This window comes from Thunnus albacares, chromosome 20, assembly GCF_914725855.1.
Source record: "Thunnus albacares chromosome 20, fThuAlb1.1, whole genome shotgun sequence".
In the NCBI taxonomy this organism is placed as follows: Eukaryota; Metazoa; Chordata; class Actinopteri; order Scombriformes; family Scombridae; genus Thunnus; species Thunnus albacares.
In genome coordinates, this window is record NC_058125.1 from 6,357,269 (window position 1) to 6,379,303 (window position 22,035).

Here is a 22,035-nt window from a genome sequence, read left to right on the forward strand (position 1 = left end):
CACATTAATGTCTATACAAAGGTCGTGTCAATCCATCCAATAGTTGTTGTGATATTTCAGTCTGGACCAAAGTGGTGGACCAACCAAGAGCCACCGCTAGCATGACTAAAAATGGTAAACACATCTTTACACAACTATAATAATACATTCCTATCAGCAAGAGTTGCCAAGCTGTGCAAACATCATGTCACTCTATGTCACCACTACAGATGATTATCTGATTGAACACAATACTATTTTATCCTGAAGGAAATTTCCTTTTGAGCAACAGTGCTCATCATGCATGCAAAACCAATCAGTCTTCACAACATTTAAACATTTCTATAAAAGCAGACGATGGGTACTTTTCATTCAAGCAATGCAGAAAAGCATAAACATAATGCCCTTAGCAATGATTTTTATAACAGTAGTTCCAACCAAACACAGCAGAATAGCAGACACAAATGTAGCAGTCGGTGCCCACTGAGCCCTCAGGGCTTTGCAATATTTGAAATCAAATTCCCCTCCAAAACAATCAAATCTTGCAGGCTTTCCCTGCCTCTGCATTCCAAAACAGAGCAGACCAAAAAAATTTTAAAAAAGTATAACACAATCTCAGAAACATTTACAAAGTATTCACTGACACAAGAAACCTGAAGAGGAGGCAATCACCGATGGCTTTTCGGGTACAGATTAAACAGTATGTTCCTATTAAGCAGAGCTGCATGACATATCATTTCAGCATTAACATTGTGATGTGCGCATGTGCAATAGTCACATTGCAGGACGCACAATATCACCTGCCTGTAAACATGCACACAACACGGCTACTGTCACAGGTAATGTCCCCTGGGTGCTAGAGGTAGTGTATTCCTGTTTCAGCGGCACCTCGTTGCAGTGCTGGTTAAAAGTTATGAATGGCAGTGCGTGTGTCACAATATATTCCAATATTTTATCTTAAAAACAGGTTGAACATGTGTAAAAGGTGTAATATAAAAACTCAAACACCTGCACACAAAACAGCTATAAAAAAGAAACCGTTCATTGCATGCAGGTGGCGCAAGTCCAAGATTTGCAGCTGCTTTTACTTTTCCTCCCTATACAGTAGGTAGCACATGTTGAGAGTGAGCTACAAACTGCGTGATTCATGAGGTGTTCTCAAACACAGTACAGTAAAATTATTGCTTGTACCAAAGGTCAGTAACAGTAATGGCAATTAGGGACATCCAGATCTGAGACTTTTAGTATTGGGTACTGTGTACACAGAGCAAGATCCTTTTACAAGAGAAGACTTGCTCTAGCTTGCAGAGAGCACACAAACATGACAACAGCCTTTCATTTGGCCTGTGATTAAGATCCCCACTGAATTAACATTAATTAGCAGCAGCTGATATACAAGAAACGAGAAACTGCTACCTCAATGTGTTGTGCACTGCTCTTTGCTAATACAAAAGACACAGTGGATAATAGTAAAGAGATAATCAACATTTGATCAGTTTTATTTTAGCTGATCCATTAAAATATGTCCTGACCTTCCTCAATATAGATGCCTTAGGATCAGCTTAGTACATCTCTAATGGCAACCCGTCAAATAGTTGTTGAGATATTTCCTCTTGTTAGCAAGGCTAAAAATTGCCACACAGAAGGTAAATCAGCCTTGATTTCTTGTCCAGCAGAACAAAAGTTCACTTTTCCAAGCAATGTCCAGTTTAAGATTCACACTGTGTCACACATTCACGTCTAGAAGTTGTCCAGTACAATCCTGCTGGCTTCCAAACATCTTCCCTGGTTCAACAAGGGATTACATGCCTCTCGTAATGTCTAGGAGAGTACTAGTGAGGGGAGATCGCCTCTTGTCCTTTTTCTTCTCAAGATTTTCTCTGCCAACAGTGGTTCAACAACCTTCACTGACAAACTCACTTCTCTGAACTTCAGATTGTCAGTTGCAAACTAGCCTTTACACTTGGACATAATGGCTCTAACCTTGAGAGCAAAGAGTTGCTCTCAAGGTTAGAGCCTTAAGAGCAAAAGAGAGACTGCAAAGATGCACTGAGATTACTGAACAAATGGGTAAAATGAGTAAAAGTCCAGCTAGTAGTACCTAAAAGCTATGCTGGCGTTCTCACAGCCCCGTGCTCTTGGTAGCAGGGATATAAATTAAAAGTTAAACATGACGTTTCTATCTCTGAATACTAATTTGATCAGTGACATTCAGCCAATTTTCCAGTTGCAGCATGTACAGCCTCAGGGCTGGTTAAGTATGCTGTAAGAGGGATGCAGCCTGCAGCTCTTCATCATCCAAGGATAAAGTAATTTCTCGCAATTGACTTAAAGCGGTGAGGAAAGCAATATTGAGATGACAGGGACAATATTTACATAAATTCTGTCAGTTTTCTTGCTTCATAGAATCCACTATTCACATAATGAAAGAAAAAAAATCTTTCATTATGTGAATAGTGGATTCTATGAGGGATGACCTTGATTAAATTAGTTTAATCTCCAGTCACCCATGCAAAGATATATAAATATCCTGCTTATTCATATATCAGTATATATAGTAATAAAAAGAATGTTTTAAGTCCAAATGTTCAAATTCCAGTTGTCCTTCATGCTTAACGGAGTTAACAGTTTGTCTTTGCCATAGAACTGTTTTTAAGGTTGCAATCTTCCCTCTGATTTCAGCCTTTTACACAAAGCACACTGCACTTACAATATACAAAAAGAGCACATTACATTGTGCACATTATCTAGGACTTTGCGCTGATCTTTGTGCCATTAAATCTGCCCTATTTGTGCTACTGAGCCTTCCTACTTTCCTTCTTCACCCAGCCACCCCATTCAATCACAGCTTCTCCACTTATATGTCCTCATAGAACCAAATCATTTCCGTGCAGCGAGAGAGACCCTTGTGACAGAAAGGTTGAAGGATTTCTTGTAAAAAAAAGTGTTCACTTGAAAATCCATATGCACCTGGAGATGAAGAGCAGACCCTTGATAGTTTGGTACGACTGAGTTCATTTAAATTGAGGAACTTCAACATAAATCCAACAATGTTCCGTTTGACTTGAAATTTATAGCTAAATATACAATTATAGTATCCGTGGTATCCATATGTTCAGTCAATATACATGCATACACGTGTGTGGGTAAAATCCTATAAAGCTTACGGTAATGGCTAATTTGCTGCCTTCAAAAGCAGAAATAACGCAATCTAATGCAATTAAAAGAAAGTGGTTCTTCATCAACTACTCTCCCAATATATCCAAACATTCATATTCTGTGTGCATCCATGTCTTTATAACCTACAGAATAAACACACGGCACTCTTGTTAAGTATTCCTGATAGGTACTGTCTAACCCTCAGGATGCCAATGAACATTTAAATCACACCCAACATGCATCTGGCGGCAGCATAGCAACAGAACTAAAGTCCATATGGACAAACGCCTAGACCTCTGCTACAGCTCCTTTAAGCTTGCACAGAATACCCCAAATCACTGTAGAGCCTTTTGGAGATGTTCTGGTCTCAATTCTGGGAAATATCACACCTTGAGAAAATCCTGAATAGTATAATTACATAAAATGCTATTTATTGGCAAATCCCTCTCCTTCACAACAGCTTGCAAGGCTTTGTGCACAACAAATACCATTTGCTTTGTTTCAGTGCATGAATTACTTATATTTACTTGGTGTATCAATTATTTTCATTCATATGAGTGTGCAGTCAACCAGATGGAGACAGAGAATCACACTAATGTGCATGAATTATTGGCACTCTCGGTAGAAGAGTGCTAAATCCAGACTCCTCATTGGGCAGACTGAAGTTAACTGTCATATTTTAATATTTTATATTTTAGATAGCTTTGTTTCTGGCAGAGAAAGATCTGTATCACCTGCTGTTTTACTTTTTGACTTAAGATTTGAGATTGATGTTGTTGAAACAGCCGTCTACAATCTATATTACAATGTCAGAGATAACTATGATCAGAGTGTAAACTACGATGAGGGCAGCATAAAATTGATTCCAGCAGTAGAGCCATCAGGTTACATGTTTATCAAGCAGCTCATCTTTGACTAGAAGTGAGAGCAGGACATGATAATTATGTAAACTATGAAGCTTAGTTGTTAAGATTTCCCCTTATATACAATCATGTGATAACAGCTACAGCATCTCCATGACAACTGAGCGAACTTCACCCACTGTTGACAGCCAACAGATATGGCTGAAACCACTACAAAAAACAAGTAAGTTTACCTTGAGATAAAAATGTTTTCGTCCAAGGTTATGAATGAGCCTTCAAGCCCAACTGATAAAAACGAAATTAAATTCCATCTATTCCTTTGTCTTCCACTATTTTGTGCAGCATCTTATGTTATTTATCAAGTAGTTCTGTATTGCTGTGCATTTACATGATGCTTTGGCACTGCTGTTGGACTGTTCTCAGGGTCTACAAGCATAATCTGTGTGTCATGTTCACCCAGGCCATATAAGCTACAACATCAAGAATCACGCATGCATAACTTACATATGCTGAGACTGTGGTATTAATTCATTTAAATTGTGTCCTCATTTATGCGTGGACCAATCATTTACAGCACATGAATGTTCATGACACTGACAAGGAAACCGCTATTTCTTTCAATCACGTTTCGTGTTGGGGAAATTATTGAATATATGTCGTATTAGAGCTTTCACATGCAATAAACACACAGCTTTGACACGGCACTGTGCAAGCCTTTTTTTTTTCTTGATTCAAATTAAACTTAAATTGCGAGTACTCATTATCTAGATTTTGTGGGTGGTGTGACACCACCATGCTGATGTTGTGCTCAATGCTGAAGGAGACAGAAATACTTTCCAAGGGTAGGATTAAGCCTTCACATGAGACACTTTGACAAATAAGAACCAGGAACTTTAGAACTTGGATTTTCTGAAGGTAGGTGAAGGTACAGTAGGTGTTCAGGAATGGTTACCAGCACTGCTCACCAAGTATACAAAATCCTGCTAATTCTTCCTCACAAGTTAGAAGAGTAAATCACTTCCTGAGTGTGCACCACGACAGAAAACACCTACAGTTCCCAATCTCTTACAAACTCTATTCATATCCTGCTAATTTACATTGTCTAACATGTTTTGAAGGAAAGTCTGCTGGCAAGAGGTTGTTCCAGTGCAGCGGGTAGTGTGACATTCTTATACGCCAGTGAAAACCTATCATCCAATTAAAATTATTTACACATGAGTGTACTTCCTCAGAGTCAACTGGAGTCAAATTCATAAACTAGATGTAGAGGAATTACTGCTGTGTTATATCAACTGACCCTATAATAGAAAAGCTGACATTCATTTAAAATGTTTGGGATAAAGAGAAAATTGGCCTTAGAATGAAGCCCGCTCACATCATTTACTGTCACTGCTTTCTTCCATCCAATATAACAGAATTAACGGCGTCATTGCCAAAAACATGCCGAGAGAGGTGCGACTGGAGGGATGGGATGAAGAGAGAGAAACAGAGATATAGGGACAAACAAAATGATCTTAAATTGTTGTGATCCTTCGCCAACAATCGCAGCTGAGGGACACTGTGTTCTGGGACAGCATGACGTGATTTTCTGCTGTGACAAAGATCGCATGGCGTGTCTATGTGTATGTGTTTGTGTGTGTCCATCTGGATCTGTGTGTGTGTTGGATTCAGGGCGTGCGAGTTAGGGGGGGGGACAGCAGATGTAAAGCATGAGAACAGGATGGCATCTGAATCACATGAGATGCCAAATGCATGACACATGCAGGTCATGAAACGACCTCCCTGCCTCACACACACACACACACACACGCACACACACGCACACACACCACTGACTTTTCATGTTAAGTATTGTGCAGGACCTGAGCATGTCTGTTCTGCAGGGAAATATGTATTTTGTGGCAAAGGCTCAAGTTTAGTGCACGCCGTGTTAATACAGAATGTAGCAGGTGCATTACACCGGCGTCGTCTCTGAGATGAGCTGTGACAAAGTCTGCTGCACTGCGTGGATATATTTTAATGTGTGGGCATTACAAATTGTGCATACAACAGTAGAGACCAGTAGTTGTTTGATATCCTACTATCTGTTTTACTGACAACTGTTCTGTACATTACAGTCTTTTTGAGCATGAAATGTCTTGATGAGTCACCCCAACACTTTTCTCTGGAATAACATTTGACTGATGAATCTCTCTCTCTCTCCAATTAAGTATGTCTATAATATATAGATAGATATTTTTACCACTTCTGATCAGATTTTTAGAAGTGTAGTAAGATTATCTAGTCCAATAACATTTGTGAGCAATATTCAAAAAATGTGTTATACTGTCAAACATCATTAGGTTATCCTATAGAGGGGTTTTAATTTATGACAGCAGTAGTAATCCATATCGGTTTCCTCTATGCATTCTGAGGTGTGCTCAGTTTTCTTTCTTTCTTGGTGGAGTGATAATGTCATGAAGTGGGAGGAGGTATATTTTGGCATCCAGGCTTCCAGAAGCAGAGATTCTCTTCGTCTTTTGCAGAGACAATGTTAGGTGACTGACAGTTGGAACACTTAAACTCCCTCAGTTTAAATCATAGTTACAACAAATGGCCAGCTGAGTTAACAAATATCTGTTTTTGTGCATAAAAACAGAAAAAGATTTACAACTCTAACTGGCTCTTAAACTTGCTTCTTCGCATCAGTGGCTGAGGCTTATGGGTATCATAGTATTTAGAACCATGCACAATACCAAACTGAGTGGAAAACATGATTTCTCAGAGATAATGTTGAAATAATGGTTATTTTGTAGCCGCTTGTGTCATTTGCATGTGATTTAATCAGGGTAAACATGGAGGACGGCGTGCTAAATGGCACCTTGCTTCGGAACGGCGCTTCTGCAATCAAAGGCTGTAGATTTATCACACACGTCAGTCCTGCTGCCTTCGGAAAGCTGCAGGGACTTATTGAACTGAAAGTGAAGGTTATCATACATCTCACAGCTATGGATCACATATGCTGCCAATATTCATTATAGCTAAATGCAGACTAAAATGCATCTACAGGTCAGAGACATTTGAAACATTATTCCATCATTTGCTTTGCATTTACTCCGTGTATTTAGTTTGTTATTGTGGACGAAATCAACAAATTGGCAGCAGAGTGAATATGCACCAGAAATTCAATCTGTGACGTACACACACAAACATCTTTTGCCTCTCCTGAGAGAAAGATCCTTCCTCTGTTGCTCTCTCTTCCTATTTTTCTCCATTAAATGTTTTTAGAGGAGTTTTTTCTTATCTGAATCAAAGATCTACCTCCTTGCTTCAAGATCTTGTAGAACTGTGAGGTGTTTTATTGCCTGTGTGTGTGTGTGTACTCTACCTGTGTGATCTCTATGCTTTACACAACAAAAAAGGGATATTGTAGAGTGAAAGGACAGGGATACATGGTTAAAAGAATGATGAAAGGTATTTCTGCTTCTGCGGACCATTATCCATCACTGAAGAGAAGCACCATCACTTACTGCTGTGTAACATTCCCTCCCTCCGTATCTGCCCCCATCTCTTTAATATTACTCCTACTCCAGCACCTGTTTGACCTTCTGTCAAGCGATCCCAAGGCTGGTCGGGATATTCTTCTTTGAAAATGGCATAAAGGGAAAACAAGTCTACTCCCCTCCTCTTTCCATCTTCACTCAACCAACTCAGGTATGTTTCCTCAGATAATGATATAGTTTAACGGTTGAATTTGTCCAGTTGTAAAAGCCAAGTGGAGCAGCAATCTTGCCACTTGGCGAGTCTGGAGGACTCAGCATTCAACAACCACAGAATTGCACAAAGTGGCTACTTTCAGTGGCAGCACTAAGTCTCTCTCCATCCATATATCATGTGTTAGTGATGCAGACCACTTCTTACATTTTTATTTTACAAATAGGTACACTGTAAAAACAAATGCATCTATTTCTCATCAGTGTTGTAACCAACCCAAAAACTTACAGTAATATAAACCTAACTGGAGCCGAATTGGAGCAGTAAAATGAAAAAAAAGACACAATCTGGACACTGGTTGTACATTCTGCTATGCCATCAGCTACTAATAACAGACTATCTGCAAGGTTATCAGGGCCACAAACCTACATATAATATGCAAGGAACAGTATGAAACATGGAGTTTCTTATTAAAATAAATTTATGTAAAAGCATATTATGCCAACAAGAGGCTGTAAAACTGGAGTAACTCTGCCCCTTTGTATCAATAATTCACTGTGTTCATTCTGAGCGGCTGGGTTTTTCAAGATTATATATTAAAAGCATATTCATAAAATGAGAAAGAATTTAAGTCTTACAGAAACACCCCTCAGCTTTTCTCTGTCTATGCCTTATTGCATTTGGATGTATAAGATCATAAGTATAGCTTGGGATGTAATTAAAAAGCTGTCAAGATGGAGCTGAGATAAGAGCTGACTGAGATTACGTCTATCTTTCCTGCCACTCTCCGTCTTGAGGAAGCGTAGCTAATCTCTCATCATTGGGCATTAGTCTTTTCACCTTACTTATCAGGGCCTGTAATTCTCAGCAATCTCAGAATCACCACAAGGAATCACAAAGTAAGGTTTCACCAGCACTAAATCTATGTTCATTTCACAAAAGTATGTGATTTAAGGATGATTTAAGGAGTTTGCTACATGCAAGAGGTAGAAAAATAGTTCTAGATTCTATGTTAGACGAAAGAATGAATGATGTCATCTTGTTGTGAGATCAGTAAAACACATTCAACAGACTGGAAAGCAGATCTACTGTTCACCTTGATGTGGAAAAAACTTAAGACAACTTTGTGGTGTATAAAAATGTTAGTATATCACAAAATTAAAAAAAAGTTACTTAGAGTGAATTCCTCTGCTTTTTAAAAGGGCTTATAACGGTTGGATGCAGCACGTTGCTTAACACTGTTTTGCAAGAAATCCTAATGAAGAAGTTCACTGGCCCATAGCTTTAATGTGAGCATGACTTGACTATAATAATGTCAATGTTTTGGCAGTGTTGGTGGTCTGCTCTCTGCTTATCTACACTTTTTCATGTGAACTGTTTTTGACAATGACTATTCATGACTCTTTGTGCAGGGTGGTAAACCTTTTTGAGAATAAGTTACAACAGGTTTTATTTAGAGCTGTGCCATTTTTTTAATTTCAGAAGATTATGTGTAATAAGCCAGGTGGCACTCAAACCCACAGAGAATTATCACCAATCTTTCAGCTCATTGGTTTGGTTTTATGACCCAAAACTTTACTGTTTTGGCTCGGTCTCAGAGCTCTCATCAGCCTTGATTCCAGCAGCAGAAGGAAGCTGTACGCTACCTGTCCAGCACCGAACAGCAGACAGACAAAGTTAGTGATTAGCTGGTGAATGTAGCGCAGCAATTAGCAGCTAAAGAGCCAGATATTTTCCTCAGGAATTAGGTAATCAGTGGAGACCAAAAAGGAGCAAAAGGGAGAGTGATTACCGGACGTACATTTGCCAAGTGGCCAAACACACAACTAATTTTCCTCTGTGTCTGCTCGATGTGTCAGTGATTGATCATTTACTAATGTGAATAAATGTTTATCCCATCATTTCCCTCTTCTGTGAACTTCTAATAGGTTCATATATTGTGGCAGCTCTCTAAATCTTGGAAGAGATACAGTACAAAATGACTTTCAAAAGGTTTAAAAAGCTGAAAAAGTTATTTTACTATTTTAACAGACATCACTCTAAGACATAACATTTATGTGCCAGTTTAGATTTGCCCATGACTTCCTCCTCTGAGACATTTGAGAAATATCGTCTGTGAACCGCAACCCTTGCAGGAAATCAAAAAATGTAATTGTAAGAGTCAGATACCGGGGTTCTGGGGATATATTTTCTATTGCAGTATAATGCCTCTTTAGACATGATAAGGCCAAGAATTCCTCCAGGGGGGAACATTTATCTCAAACTTTTATGAAATAATGTGGCATCTGAATGTGACACATTATTTCTGTGTCTCAGCCTGCCACAGGAAAACATCCAAAAGCCATTACAGCACAGCATCCTCCCACCTGTACTGAATGTGTGAGTGTGGTTCAGTTAAAAAAGGAATCCAACTCACCCCTGCTGCGAAGCCTAAACTTCCATCCAAGATGCGCTTCTGAAAGGGGCAGACAGGAAGACATATTGCGTACAAGTCAGTCAAATCAATATCCTCAAACCCTGACAGTGTAACATGTAACCCTACAGTAAACTTCATACTGTTGACTCAACAGGCAAAAATGCAACATGGCCCAAGAGTCACAGGTTCAGAGATAACAAAAAAGGACCATCTACTAGCAAAACAGTTCTGTCAATAAAAGGGTTTCATGTGATGTGCTGTAACACACTCTCAGGCAATGAATAGCTAAGAACATTACAAAACATGTTATCTTAACATAACATATTGTTAATTTATGTGCTGTTTACAGCTTGGCTTATTTCATCACTAATATATTTGATTGATTTTGTGCCTCACTTGAAGCTATGATGAACATCCACATAAAATATTCAGTGTAAAATGTTTGCCACAGCCCAGAATGACAGAGGTTTCCGGTGTTCATACGATACCTGTCGGCTGGAGAAGACAAACACCAGGGCGGCTCCGGCAGCAGTCAGACCCCAGGTGAACAGAGTCCCCAACAGGGCCTGGGTCACGGGGCTGTAGCCTTCTAGCATGGTGCCAGACCTGCACACACAGACACTTAAAAGTTATCCAATTGTGCATTCACATCATTTTAGGAAAGGAGGCAGAATGGGATGATATCTTGTTCTCTTCTTTCCTAAAAGACTTTGAGAATAAAGTGAAAAACTTCAAGTAGCTGCCCTACTTTTAAATACTCCTTCGAGGCTGAAGTAAATATTGTCTCTATCTAGGTGTTGTTATGATGATTCTGGTATGTGGATGAGATTGTTGATGCTCTGTATAAACAGGAATGACAGAGAACAGATAACACATTCAGGTAAATGTACTTTGGCTGACTTATCTTAAATCAACAAGTGTGTCTTTAAGCCCTCATATTACTAGTCTGACCCACACCTGCTGAGTTTGTTTCAGCGCACAACAGAACAAATGAACGTTAAATCCTGTTTACCAAGGATGTTAATGTCCTGGACTTTTTTTGTTTGCATCTGTGTGGTTAAACCTGTTGGAGTCAGCAGACATTACAGCCTAAAATATGTTTAAGATTCATGTTTCTGCCATAATAAATGCAAAGTACAGCAGGTGCTCTTAATACTTTTGTCATTCACACAACAAAACACTTTTCAAATTCTAATCATTTAAGTAGGAGAGTTGCATTCATAAACATAAACTTCGCCTCTACGTTCTTTTTTTATTTGGCGTTAATCACAAATACTGTATAATGGTAAATGTTAAAATGTAATGTAACAGTGGCATAAGTATAAAAGAGTCCTAAAGAAAGAGTCAGTCATGTCTAGGGCTGGGCAAATTATCGATATTATATCAATATTGTGTATGAGACTAGATATCCCCTTAGATTTTAAATATCATAATATCACAATATGGCATAAGTGTTCTTTTCCTGGTTTTAAAGGCTGTATTACAATAAAGTGATGTAATTTTCTGAACTTACCAGACTGTTCTAGTTGTTCTGTTACTTGCCTTTACCCACCTAGTCATTATATCCACATTACTGATGATTATTTATCAAAAATCTCATTGTGTAAATATTTTGTGAAAGCACCAATAGTCAATATATATCAATATCAAGGTATTTGTATTTTGTCCATATTGTCCAGCCCTATTCATGTCTTTTATACAGTAATATGTACTCAAGGTTTGCTCACACTTTATGACACGCATTTTATAGCTTATGAATTTAACTTTTTATTTGTGAGAAGGCGTTTATGTTATTTCCTCCTTCAAAAGTTACATGGTCTCACTTTAAAGTAGCTTTAACTGACACATCTTGGAGATATTTACCAGTGTAAGCTGTAGGAACTGCTTTTACATAACCATCAAATGATATTTTCATGAACACATTAATAAAACAAATATATATATATGCAATGGGAATATTTACCACACAGCAGCAGTGAAAGATGCTTTTATAGTGCACTGACTACTGATATGTTGATAGTCATCTCATAAATGAGGAATCAGTTTTGAATGTGAAGTTAAATACGTTGGTGTGTAGTTATGTGTTCCCAGCTTTAACCGACAGCTAACATTTTTACAGAAACTGCTAGAAATGTCTTTTTTTTTTTAACTCATTCACTGTCAAAGTAGGCTGCTTAAACTGCTTTAATGTGGCTTCCTTAACGCTGCAGTGTGTACTTTCACTGGTTTTCATGTGACTGAGGTACAAACTCTCTCACATACACATGCAGCACATAATGTTAACAGGTAACCGACGTGACTAACCTGTAAATGACAGCCAACCGGCTAACCTGAGATGCTTTCTCGCCTTATATCATACATAACACTGTTAGCCTATATTTCGCTAAAACGCTGTTCTAATGTATTATCAAACAACATGCACTCATTCGGCAAAGTTTAACGTTACCCTAAGTTTACATTATCGCTGTTTTTGACATTAGTCTCAGGTTTACCTACTTGTTTCCAGTGGCACCTCTACTCCTCTGTATTTACTTCCTACTTCCCGGTACACGTGTCTATGACCAATAAAAACCCGCCCCTCCTAGCAGCCTATTGGTCAATCGCTTTGACAGCAGTAGCGAAGGGCGCCTTCATTCATAAAAAAAACATGTTCAAAAAGTATGCACACATAGAGGTCCTTAAGGGAGTTCAGAAAGAAACATTTGACAATATTAAAGTGCATTTCATTGTCTCATCAGAGACGCAAGACTGGATCAAGCTTATCTGAGCTGTTGAAAAAATACATCTAATCTGAAAATAGATTTTTGAAATCTGTGAGGATCTCATAAGAATACACAGGAGACAAGGCATCAGGCAAACACATGAAAATGTGACAAGCTGTTTTATTTATTTATATATTGTGTGTGTGTGTGTGTGTGTGTGTGTGTGTGTACAGTTGAGTGGTTGTGTGAGTGTCATGTTGCAGTAGGTATGTGTGTGTTGTGTGTTTTTGGCAGGAGTGGAATGTAAGTAAATACAGTGACTGAAGTACTGTACTTAAGTACATATTTGAGACACTTGTATTTTATCTGTGTATTTCCATTTTATGTCTCTTTGTACTTCTACTTACTCCAGTCCGTTTTAGTTATCGGTTAGCTAACATATTAAAATTTTACATGCAAAACATATGAGCCTGTTAAATATGTTGCATTGTTATAGGTACAACTATCTATGTGTGTGTGTGTGTGTGTGTGTGTGCGTGCGTGTACACACTCGCAGGGGCCATGGCCATGTTTCTGCATTTTTATTTTTTCAACTTTAAGTACATGTTGCTAATAGTACTTTTAAGTAAGATTTTCAAAGCTGAACATTTAGCTTTAACAAAGTATTTTTATACAGTAGTATCACTGTTTTTACTTAAGTGAAGGATCTGAATACTTCACCACTGCTATTTGGGTGCACGTGTGTGTGCACATGTGGACTTTTTACTGTTTTTGACAAGGAACAGATTGCAAGGATTTTGTTCAGGAATTTTTTCTTCCCAGTAGAAGTTTCCAGAATTGCTGCTCTCATTCACCTCTCAGCGGTAATTCCTTGTCATCTTGACATTTGATCCCTTTACTGATCACCAGGCACTGATGCAATCTCTCTTCTCTAAATTTCCTTTTTTGTACACGTCCTCTGCAGATTTTTTTCCAGCTAGGATTTAAAAGTTTGCTGCAAAGCACAGTGGCAATTATTTTGTAACACATTGGATGATGGTGATACGAGTCTTAATCAATTAGACGCTGACAGTATTTTTCATTGGTTATTTCTGCCTGTTATCTGTTTACTCTTTTACCTTCAATACAGTACCGCAAATTACTGAAGAAGTGAATGGAGGTGGATAGGAGACTCTTTTGAATGCACCATTTGCAGTTTCTCATAAAGCAAGGAGGGAATGATGAGCTATTTGTCCTCAAACCCACAATAAGTGACCTTCATTATAATCAGCAAATAAACAATGATTCCAATATATTAATGTTTTCTGATGTTGAAGTCATGATATACCTTCCACTTAATTGTCATCCACTGTAGTTTTTGTCAAAGAAAGACAGAAATACATGAATAAATCATAGATTTATAGAATTAAAGGGAAAAACAAAATCGAGGTGCCACATTTGCAACCTTTGATTAGCATATGATCCGAATTTTCCACAAATATTAAATGTAACCAAAAACATCAGCTTACAGAAATTGTCCTGAGAAAAAAATAATTTCATTCTCATAAGAATTTTAAGGTAAAAAGTCAAGGGAATGAATTCTGTGACATTTGTTAAGTGAAGTCCATGACTTAAAATGCAGCATACCTTTAATGTCTCCATTCCATCCTTATCTTTTGGGGCTAAACTGTAAAATCTTTCTGCTTTTTCTTCAATGGTTTCTCTCCTTACTGGATTACCAAAAATCGGTACAAAATGGCAACTCAAGAAAGAAGCCCTTGCTCTTTGATTCTGAGGAACTGACATCAAAAACTGATGTTTGCCATTGATGTTTGAGATCCCTGCTGTTTTATGCTAATACATCTTCAAAACACCTGCATTGGAAATATCCCAGCCTGATATCATGCCGCATATTTTGGACATTTTTGAGTGATAATAACAAGAATATACCGCCAAAGAAAAACAGTGGTACAGTGTCACTAACCCTTATTACAGTGTTAGTAAGTTTAAGTATCTTTTCCTGCGAATAGTTGTTTAAAAGTAATTATTACCAACCATTGTGACACATAAAAGTGACTATGCTACTCTGGACACAATAAATCACCACTGATGTATTTAAATTATGTCACGGCAGCTTTATCTATAATGAAACACAGATGTTAAAGTGCAGTTGAGATTATTGTTCTTCCGCCATTCCCTTAAATATTTTTCATTTCAGTGTTGCAATGACAGGAATTTGTATAACTCATGAGTAACTTTAGATTTATAGTCAGTCTTGCTGGGAAACAAAAAAAAGATGAAAATAAGCTGATACCCAGAAAGAATAAACAAGATTATTAGACTTGTTTACTTTCCAGATTTCTTCTCTGGAAGGCTGAAGGCATTTAGTGCCGTGTGCCATCTAACATCTTTTACTGAAAATGCCCTCTTATGAAACGATTTTTGTCAAAGTTACAATAACACTGTCTGATTCACATTTTACTGGAATAATTATAATAATGCATGCAAGCTGCAGATGGTCCCTGTGATTCATTTGGGGATTTTGTAGCCACGCTAGCATCATGGATTTATGGATGGCAATGTTGGTCTGTCATTCCACCACTTTGGTTCAGAGGGAAATATCTTGACAACTGTTGGATGGATTGCCATGAAATTTGCCAGAGATATTCAGCATCTCATCCCTTCAAGGTGAATCCTAATGACATTGGTTACTCTCTGACTTTTCCACTAGCTCCAGCAGAGGAAAGTTTTCATCCACTCAGTGACATAGTTTGACATTTTCAAGATGAATTGGCACAGCATTTTGTACAGACATTCATGATTCCCAGAGGATGTATCCTGATGACTTTGGTGATTCCCTCTAGTGCCACCACAGGGTTGATATTTTTGGTCTTAAATGAAATATCTCAACAATTATTAGATGATTTACAAATGAAATTTCCTGACTTTTCACCTAGCATTGTCATCAGTTTAAAATTTCAGTTTGTCCAATATTTTGGTTCATGACCAAATACCTGCAAAACTAATGACATTCCTACAGGCCTCAGCTGTATTTTGTGATAAGTGCTTATTAGTGAATGTTAGCATGCTAACATGCTAAACTAGGATGTCAAAACATCAGTGTGATAGCACTGTCATTGTGAGCATGTTAGCATGCTGACATTTACTGAAGGGAAGACAACCGCTCACTAAGCTCCAATGATTTCATCGTTTAACCAATGTTTCGGCTGCACTTGGTCTTTCTTACGCAAATTCAATACATGCGTCAGATACTGTACAGTCTGATATACACACATTTCACACCTGGTGCTAATTCACAATCAGTGACATTATCAACAAGCTGACATTCCACTACTAAATACATATTCTTGATAATGTATCATTAGGGGCCCGAGCAAACAATTGAATAATACAAAGACTGTGCAAACAACATTATAAGGTCGTTTAATCAATAGAAAGATAACACATGCCTAAATACATACCAGATGTTAACTGTATAACTCTAGCACACTGACATTAGCATTTAGCTCAAAGTATTGCTGTGCCTCAGTACAGCCTCACACAGCAGCTAGCATGGCAGCATACTCTTAGTTCTGTTTGGTTTACATTTACATTTTGAGTTTCAGGCAGTCTTCATCGCATGCTCATCTGACCTGTACAAGACAAGAACACACTTTTATTTCTGAAGTATCAACATAACAAATAACCACTAGAAAGGAGTGCAGATTACAAGTGGAAGTAAAAACCTCTTCTTGTGACCCCACAATGATCATGTAAGATTGTGAAGTGCAAGGACAGTCCTTAGAGAAAAATACGACCTGGCTACATGAGTCTTTTTTAAAAAAGCCTATTATCTAATGAACAGTGAAGTACTGTAGCCCTTAGCCTTTACTTTGCCGACGTGAGAGATGTTATCCATTTGATTCCACATGGCTCGTCTTTTTGTTACAGACAGCTCTGCAGCACGTGGATATGGATGCCAGAATGTCTCTCTGAACACCGCAGTGAAATACTGCCTGTGAAATACGAAGCTGTCAAACGTCTCCAAATTTAGCACCATGAAACAAAGTGTTTCCAGGGATGTTTTTATGGGGGATGGAGAGGCAGGCTTCATTGGATGAAGCGCTAGTCTCCTGGGGGAATTTAAACCACAACCTAATCAGGAGTTTAGACTACAAAGGCATTTTTTCAGTTAATTGGAACCAGTTAAAAGGCAGAGTGAAGGTATGTCTCAAGAAATTTCTGAGGAAATCTGTGGCATCTGATGAATGAGCTCTTAAATAAAGTGTTAAATGTCTTTGAAATTAGATCAAATTCTGGATAAAGGTCAAAGAGATGGGAAGAATTGCCTAGTTTTGCCTGTGTTGATGGTGGATAGTGGAACACGCTGGATGTTTTCTGGGGGACGTTCCCGGGGTATTTCAGCTATGCGTGTCGGAGCAGCAACAGGACGAAGGTCATCGTTCATCCACGCTCTTTAATCTTCACCAACAACCCCCCCAAACATGCTCCCCTTCTCCCTCTTTCTCCATCATTTTTCTCCCTTTTCACCTTTTTTTCCAACTTTTTTTTGACTTTTTCTCTATATATGTCCTCCTTTTGTGATATATGGAGTGTCCTGAGAAAAACAAGGAGGAGGGCGGAAGGAGTCGAAGAAGCAAAAACAGCATCCCATGTCAAATGTCAAAAAACAAAATCCCTGAGAAAACAGACAGGGGACCTCTCTTTCCTATCTACAGATTTACTCTGCCTGGGTTTTAAAGGTGGGTGGCTTGAGTGATGAGATCATTTTATTATCTGTGTGTGAGTGAGTGTTTGTTAGGTTTAGTTGTATGCCCCCCCGCACCCCACTGAACTATGAAGGAGCAAAGGAGGCAGAAAAGGAGGGGAGCCCAGGGGTGGAGTGTGGTGAGACAAAATAGATGGAGGGGAGGTGGGAGGGGTGAGGTAAACAGAAGCAGAGGGGAGAGAAGAAAGCCTGGAAAGAAAAAGTTATGAAAACAAAAGTATTGTAGCAGATGGGGCCAGGGGTTTACCTTGGAAACAGCGTTACGGCAGAGGAACTGGGGGAGCACTCAGGAGGGGCGTGAGCCAAGCTGGAGTTTATCACAGTCTCTGGAGACTGATGAACGAGGGGGTGGAGGGGTTCCACACACACAAACACACACACACATCAGCAGACACACTCTTCATACTCTGTGGGGGGAAGAGATATAAAAGGGCTCCCAGGGAGAGAGAACGGTCAGGCAAGCGTCTGAGCGGCCGTCCTGCTCATTTCAACAGCGCTGTGCATCACTGAGTGTGTTTATGCGAGTGTGTGTGTGTGTGTGTATGTGTATGTGTGTGTGTGTGTGTGTGTGAGAGAGAGAAAGTGCACGTGGGCATCAGAGAGAAGTCTCCACCACAAAGGAATAAACTTTGAGTTTTTGGAAGTGACAATTGACTGGTTGGGGGGAGTTGAAGAGTTGCTGAAGCCTGGCTGTTCTTGAACCTGAAAACGGTGTTTGATTTTCAGGTTTTTCGGTTCAGTTGTTTACTCCTTCCCCTCTACTTTTGCTTCCACTACAGAGAGTAAAAGAGGTGACTCTCGATACTGCTTCCAGAGGGATTTGAACAGAAGCAGAGAATTTACTGCATCTGAAGTGCTAGCGTTCTGAGCATAATTTTGTGTTTTTATTTTCTTTTTGATCATTTGACACACTGAGGCAAAATGGACGCGTTATTTTTACCAGATATAGACTACAATCAGAGCTATGTGGATGAGCATTTTTACGCTGAGGACAATATTGATGGTTTTGGTATCACCATGGCCATTCTCTACCTGGTGGTTTGCATCCTGGGACTGGCTGGGAACTCCCTGGTAATCGTTGCCATTTTGAAATTGGACAAAATGTCATCAGCCACCACGGTGTACATTTTCAATCTGGCACTGGCGGACGGACTCTTCATGGTTGGTCTTCCCTTCATAGCAAGCCAGAACTTCCAGAACCACTGGATGTTTGGCGATGTGGTGTGCAAAGTGGTCATGGTGCTGGACGGCATCAATCAGTTCACCAGTGTCTTCTGTCTGACGATGATGAGCATCGACCGCTACATGGCGCTGACCTACCCGCTTCGATTCGCCCGTTGGAGAACTCCGCGCTGCGCCAAGATAGTTTCAGCATTCCTGTGGCTGTTCTCGCTCCTCACTATTCTTCCCATGGCGCTTCACTTCTCAGCAGAACGAGGCCTGTGTATACCAGACCTTGTTTCAGACACCTGGTGGCTCGGCGTCCTCTCTTACACCTTCGTCATGGGCTTTGCTTTGCCGTTCACCGTCATGACGGTGTCCTACACGGTGCTGCTGCTCACCTTGAAGTCCAAGCGGCTCCAGGCTACAACACCAAACCACGAGAGCCAACGGCTGGAGAAACAGGTCACCAAGATGGTGGTCGCAGTGGTGGTTGTGTTCGGCATGTGCTGGCTGCCGTTTTACACCTTCAACTTCTGTTCCCTGTATCAAACTGGCCTGGTCCTCACCTTTGCCCGGGCTTTTGAGGTTGTGGTCCTGCTGTCGTACTCATGGAGCTGCGCTAACCCCATCCTCTACGCCTGCCTCTCTGATACCTTCAGGAGGCATTTCCGCACCCTCCTCTGCCCTGCCACCAAGTCAACTCCCAGCATGCAGTGCAACACTGAACGGTATGACCTAAATGACACAGGTGTGCAGAATGTCACAATTCTGGCATAGAGAGAAAACAAAAAACTGACCCACCGTTTAACTCCATTTCTAGTAATGATGCACCGTATTGTGCTTTTCAACTTCTTTAAGCTTCAGTACTCATTTAAGGGACAGTTTCTTGATATGTCAATTCTGATTTTGCTTTTTTTGCCTTCATGAATAACTATTATTTACTCTATGTAGCATGGGATCTGTTGAAGGTACATTATTTTCCTCCAAGAAAGAAAGCTGTATATAAGCTGTCTTAGATTTTCTTCTGTCCTTTTGGACAAATTGGATTTCTTGTCTTTTTGACTGTATATTGTGTGTTTGCAAGGTGTGAATTTTGGTCATCACTGTCTGAAATGCAGGTGTTCAATCAAGTGTCTCAGATGTTGGGGTTTTCAACCCACTTCTGCTGATCACAGAATGTCATGTTTGAGTCCTGACTGTGAATCTTTCTGCCCAGCTGAAGTGTTGACTCTGTCCTCCCTGTGGAAATGGAAGAGTTGGCTTTGGCTCTAGTATGTCAGGAAGAGTTTCTTATGCCAAAAAGGAAGAAAAATGCTCATCAAACAGCATAATTCAATTGGATCTGGAGGATTTCCATAACACTTTCTTTGTCTGATAAATCCCCTGTCTCGATAAAATACAGACCCACCCGTACTCTGTCTGACTCAGACCTGTTTTATAATTTGTCCTCTAATAACTCACCACTGAAACAACCTGCTCTATTGCATCTCCTGTTATACTGCATTTCACTGAACTAATAAAATGAGGCACAAGAGGGATGAAGTGTGGACAGGTAGAGTGTAAACAGTCTTACATGGGTCACATGCCTGAGGCCAAGTAACATACACACACACACACACACACACACACACACACACACACACACACCTACTAAACAGCTGGATGATGTCCAAGTCGTTTTAAGGGTAGGAGGGCATCAGATGTGTGTATGTGCCTGGGTGGCCATGTGCATTTACCTGTACACATGCATGTTGGGGACTGTGTGTGCCTTAGGCTAGCTGTGGTATTCTGCTTGATACTGACTTACTTATGAGGATTTCCAAAACAGGCAAAGACCAAAATAAAAATTGAACTCTTTGAAATGAGTGAAAAAATACCAGCACTTGTCTTAAAATGTCTTCATTATCTGCATCATTATTTGCTCTTGAATGAAATCTGTCTTTTTTAATGTTCTGTGAAAAGACTGAATCTGCAAAATGTCAGCAGTTTATAAAAGCAGTCTTGTCTTTAGCCTGAGGAATGTTGATGAAAACATTTTGATGTTATCCAATGTCACTGGAAAGGCTTTCATAAAGTCACACAGTGGCATGTTAATCCATCAATTTCTGTGAAAACTCAACAGTCACCTTGATTGAAATGATAATTTTATGTAACAACATGCTTTTTTGGTCATTAATTTCAGCAATGTGGCTTTGGCTTTAAGTTCCCTTTTCCTCTGAGGTTAGCACACATCCTGGGTGATCAGATTGAAATGAGAAAGATCAAAAAGACGTAGAAATCAGGTGTAAACACACTCAAGATAGATGAGACGATCCAATCGCAGCACTGGCCTCATCACTAAACACTACATACCTTAACACAAATACTTGTATACCTTTTCAAAAGTGGATTGTGAAGAACAGATGTTGGCTGTCGATTATCGATTATTAGATAGATACATAGATAGATAGATAGATAGATAGATAGATAGATAGATAGATAGATAGATAGATAGATAGATAGATAGATAGATAGATAGATAGAGCTTTATTGTCATTGTTCAAGACAATGGAATTGCAGAACCCTGTAAGTGCACAGCACATGTAAAAAAATAAAATAAAATAATAAAAGGAGAGATAAACATTGATGAAAAACATTAAAAACATTAGACTGTTACGTAAAATACATAAAGTGCAAAGTATATTAAAGTACTGGTCTTGCTCTAGTTATTGCACACTGGGGAGTGAGGGGATAGGGGTAGAAGCGGCATTATTTAGTAGTGCCATAGCCCTGGTAAATAAACTGTATTTACTCATACAAATATGTATAAATGGGAAAATGATGTGAGTGACAATCTGTATTTTGCTTAGAAAAAGATTAATCTGATTTGTACCAGAGATTATGATTGTATGTGATACATTTTCTGTTGATTAACTCTAGATAGCTGTATTGAGATTGTGAATCGAGATATGGGACCGAACATCACTAATATTGTTTATTACGCTAGATACTCTATAAAAGTGATATTGTCAGATGCTATTGCTACAGTGTCTGTAAATAAATACTGTTTTCTTGTTTTTTATGCTTATTTCTGTTTCTTACTGTATTTCAGAATGAACCACAACCAATCACACTGTGTATTAGATTCATGAACACAATTGAAAGAGAGCACCAAGCACTCCAATTTCTGACAACTTTGTCAGTCTTGAAGTCATGGCACTTGTGTAAAGTATCTACTATAAGTACATTTACTCAAGCACAAGAACAATTTTGAGGTACTTTACTTAAGTGTTTATCTTTTATGCTACTTCA

At 39.1% G+C, this 22,035-nt stretch overlaps 2 protein-coding genes across 3 annotated transcripts in view; one reads left to right on the forward strand and one right to left on the reverse strand.

Annotated features, from left to right (window-relative positions):
* LOC122971713 (zinc transporter ZIP11-like) overlaps window positions 1-12,656 on the reverse strand; it is a 132,874-nt gene extending 120,218 nt beyond the window's left edge. Inside the window, exons 1-3 of one of the 2 annotated variants that reach the window (XM_044338455.1) lie at window positions 12,607-12,656; window positions 10,599-10,716; window positions 10,111-10,149 (exon numbers count right to left, since the gene is read on the reverse strand). In XM_044338455.1, coding sequence (XP_044194390.1) covers window positions 10,111-10,149; window positions 10,599-10,706 — 147 coding nt within the window. In that variant the 5' untranslated portion in view covers window positions 10,707-10,716; window positions 12,607-12,656. Of the gene's footprint in view, window positions 1-10,110; window positions 10,150-10,598; window positions 10,717-12,606 lie in introns of those variants that run through there. The other variant, XM_044338456.1, reaches the window with a different exon arrangement.
* Window positions 12,657-18,067: 5,411 nt separating this feature from the next.
* LOC122971365 (somatostatin receptor type 2) lies at window positions 18,068-21,740 on the forward strand. Its single transcript, XM_044337973.1, has one exon. It carries the CDS (start codon window positions 18,502-18,504, stop codon window positions 19,519-19,521), a length of 1,020 nt encoding a protein of 339 aa, XP_044193908.1. The 5' UTR covers window positions 18,068-18,501; the 3' UTR covers window positions 19,522-21,740.
* Window positions 21,741-22,035: the final 295 nt, after the last annotated feature.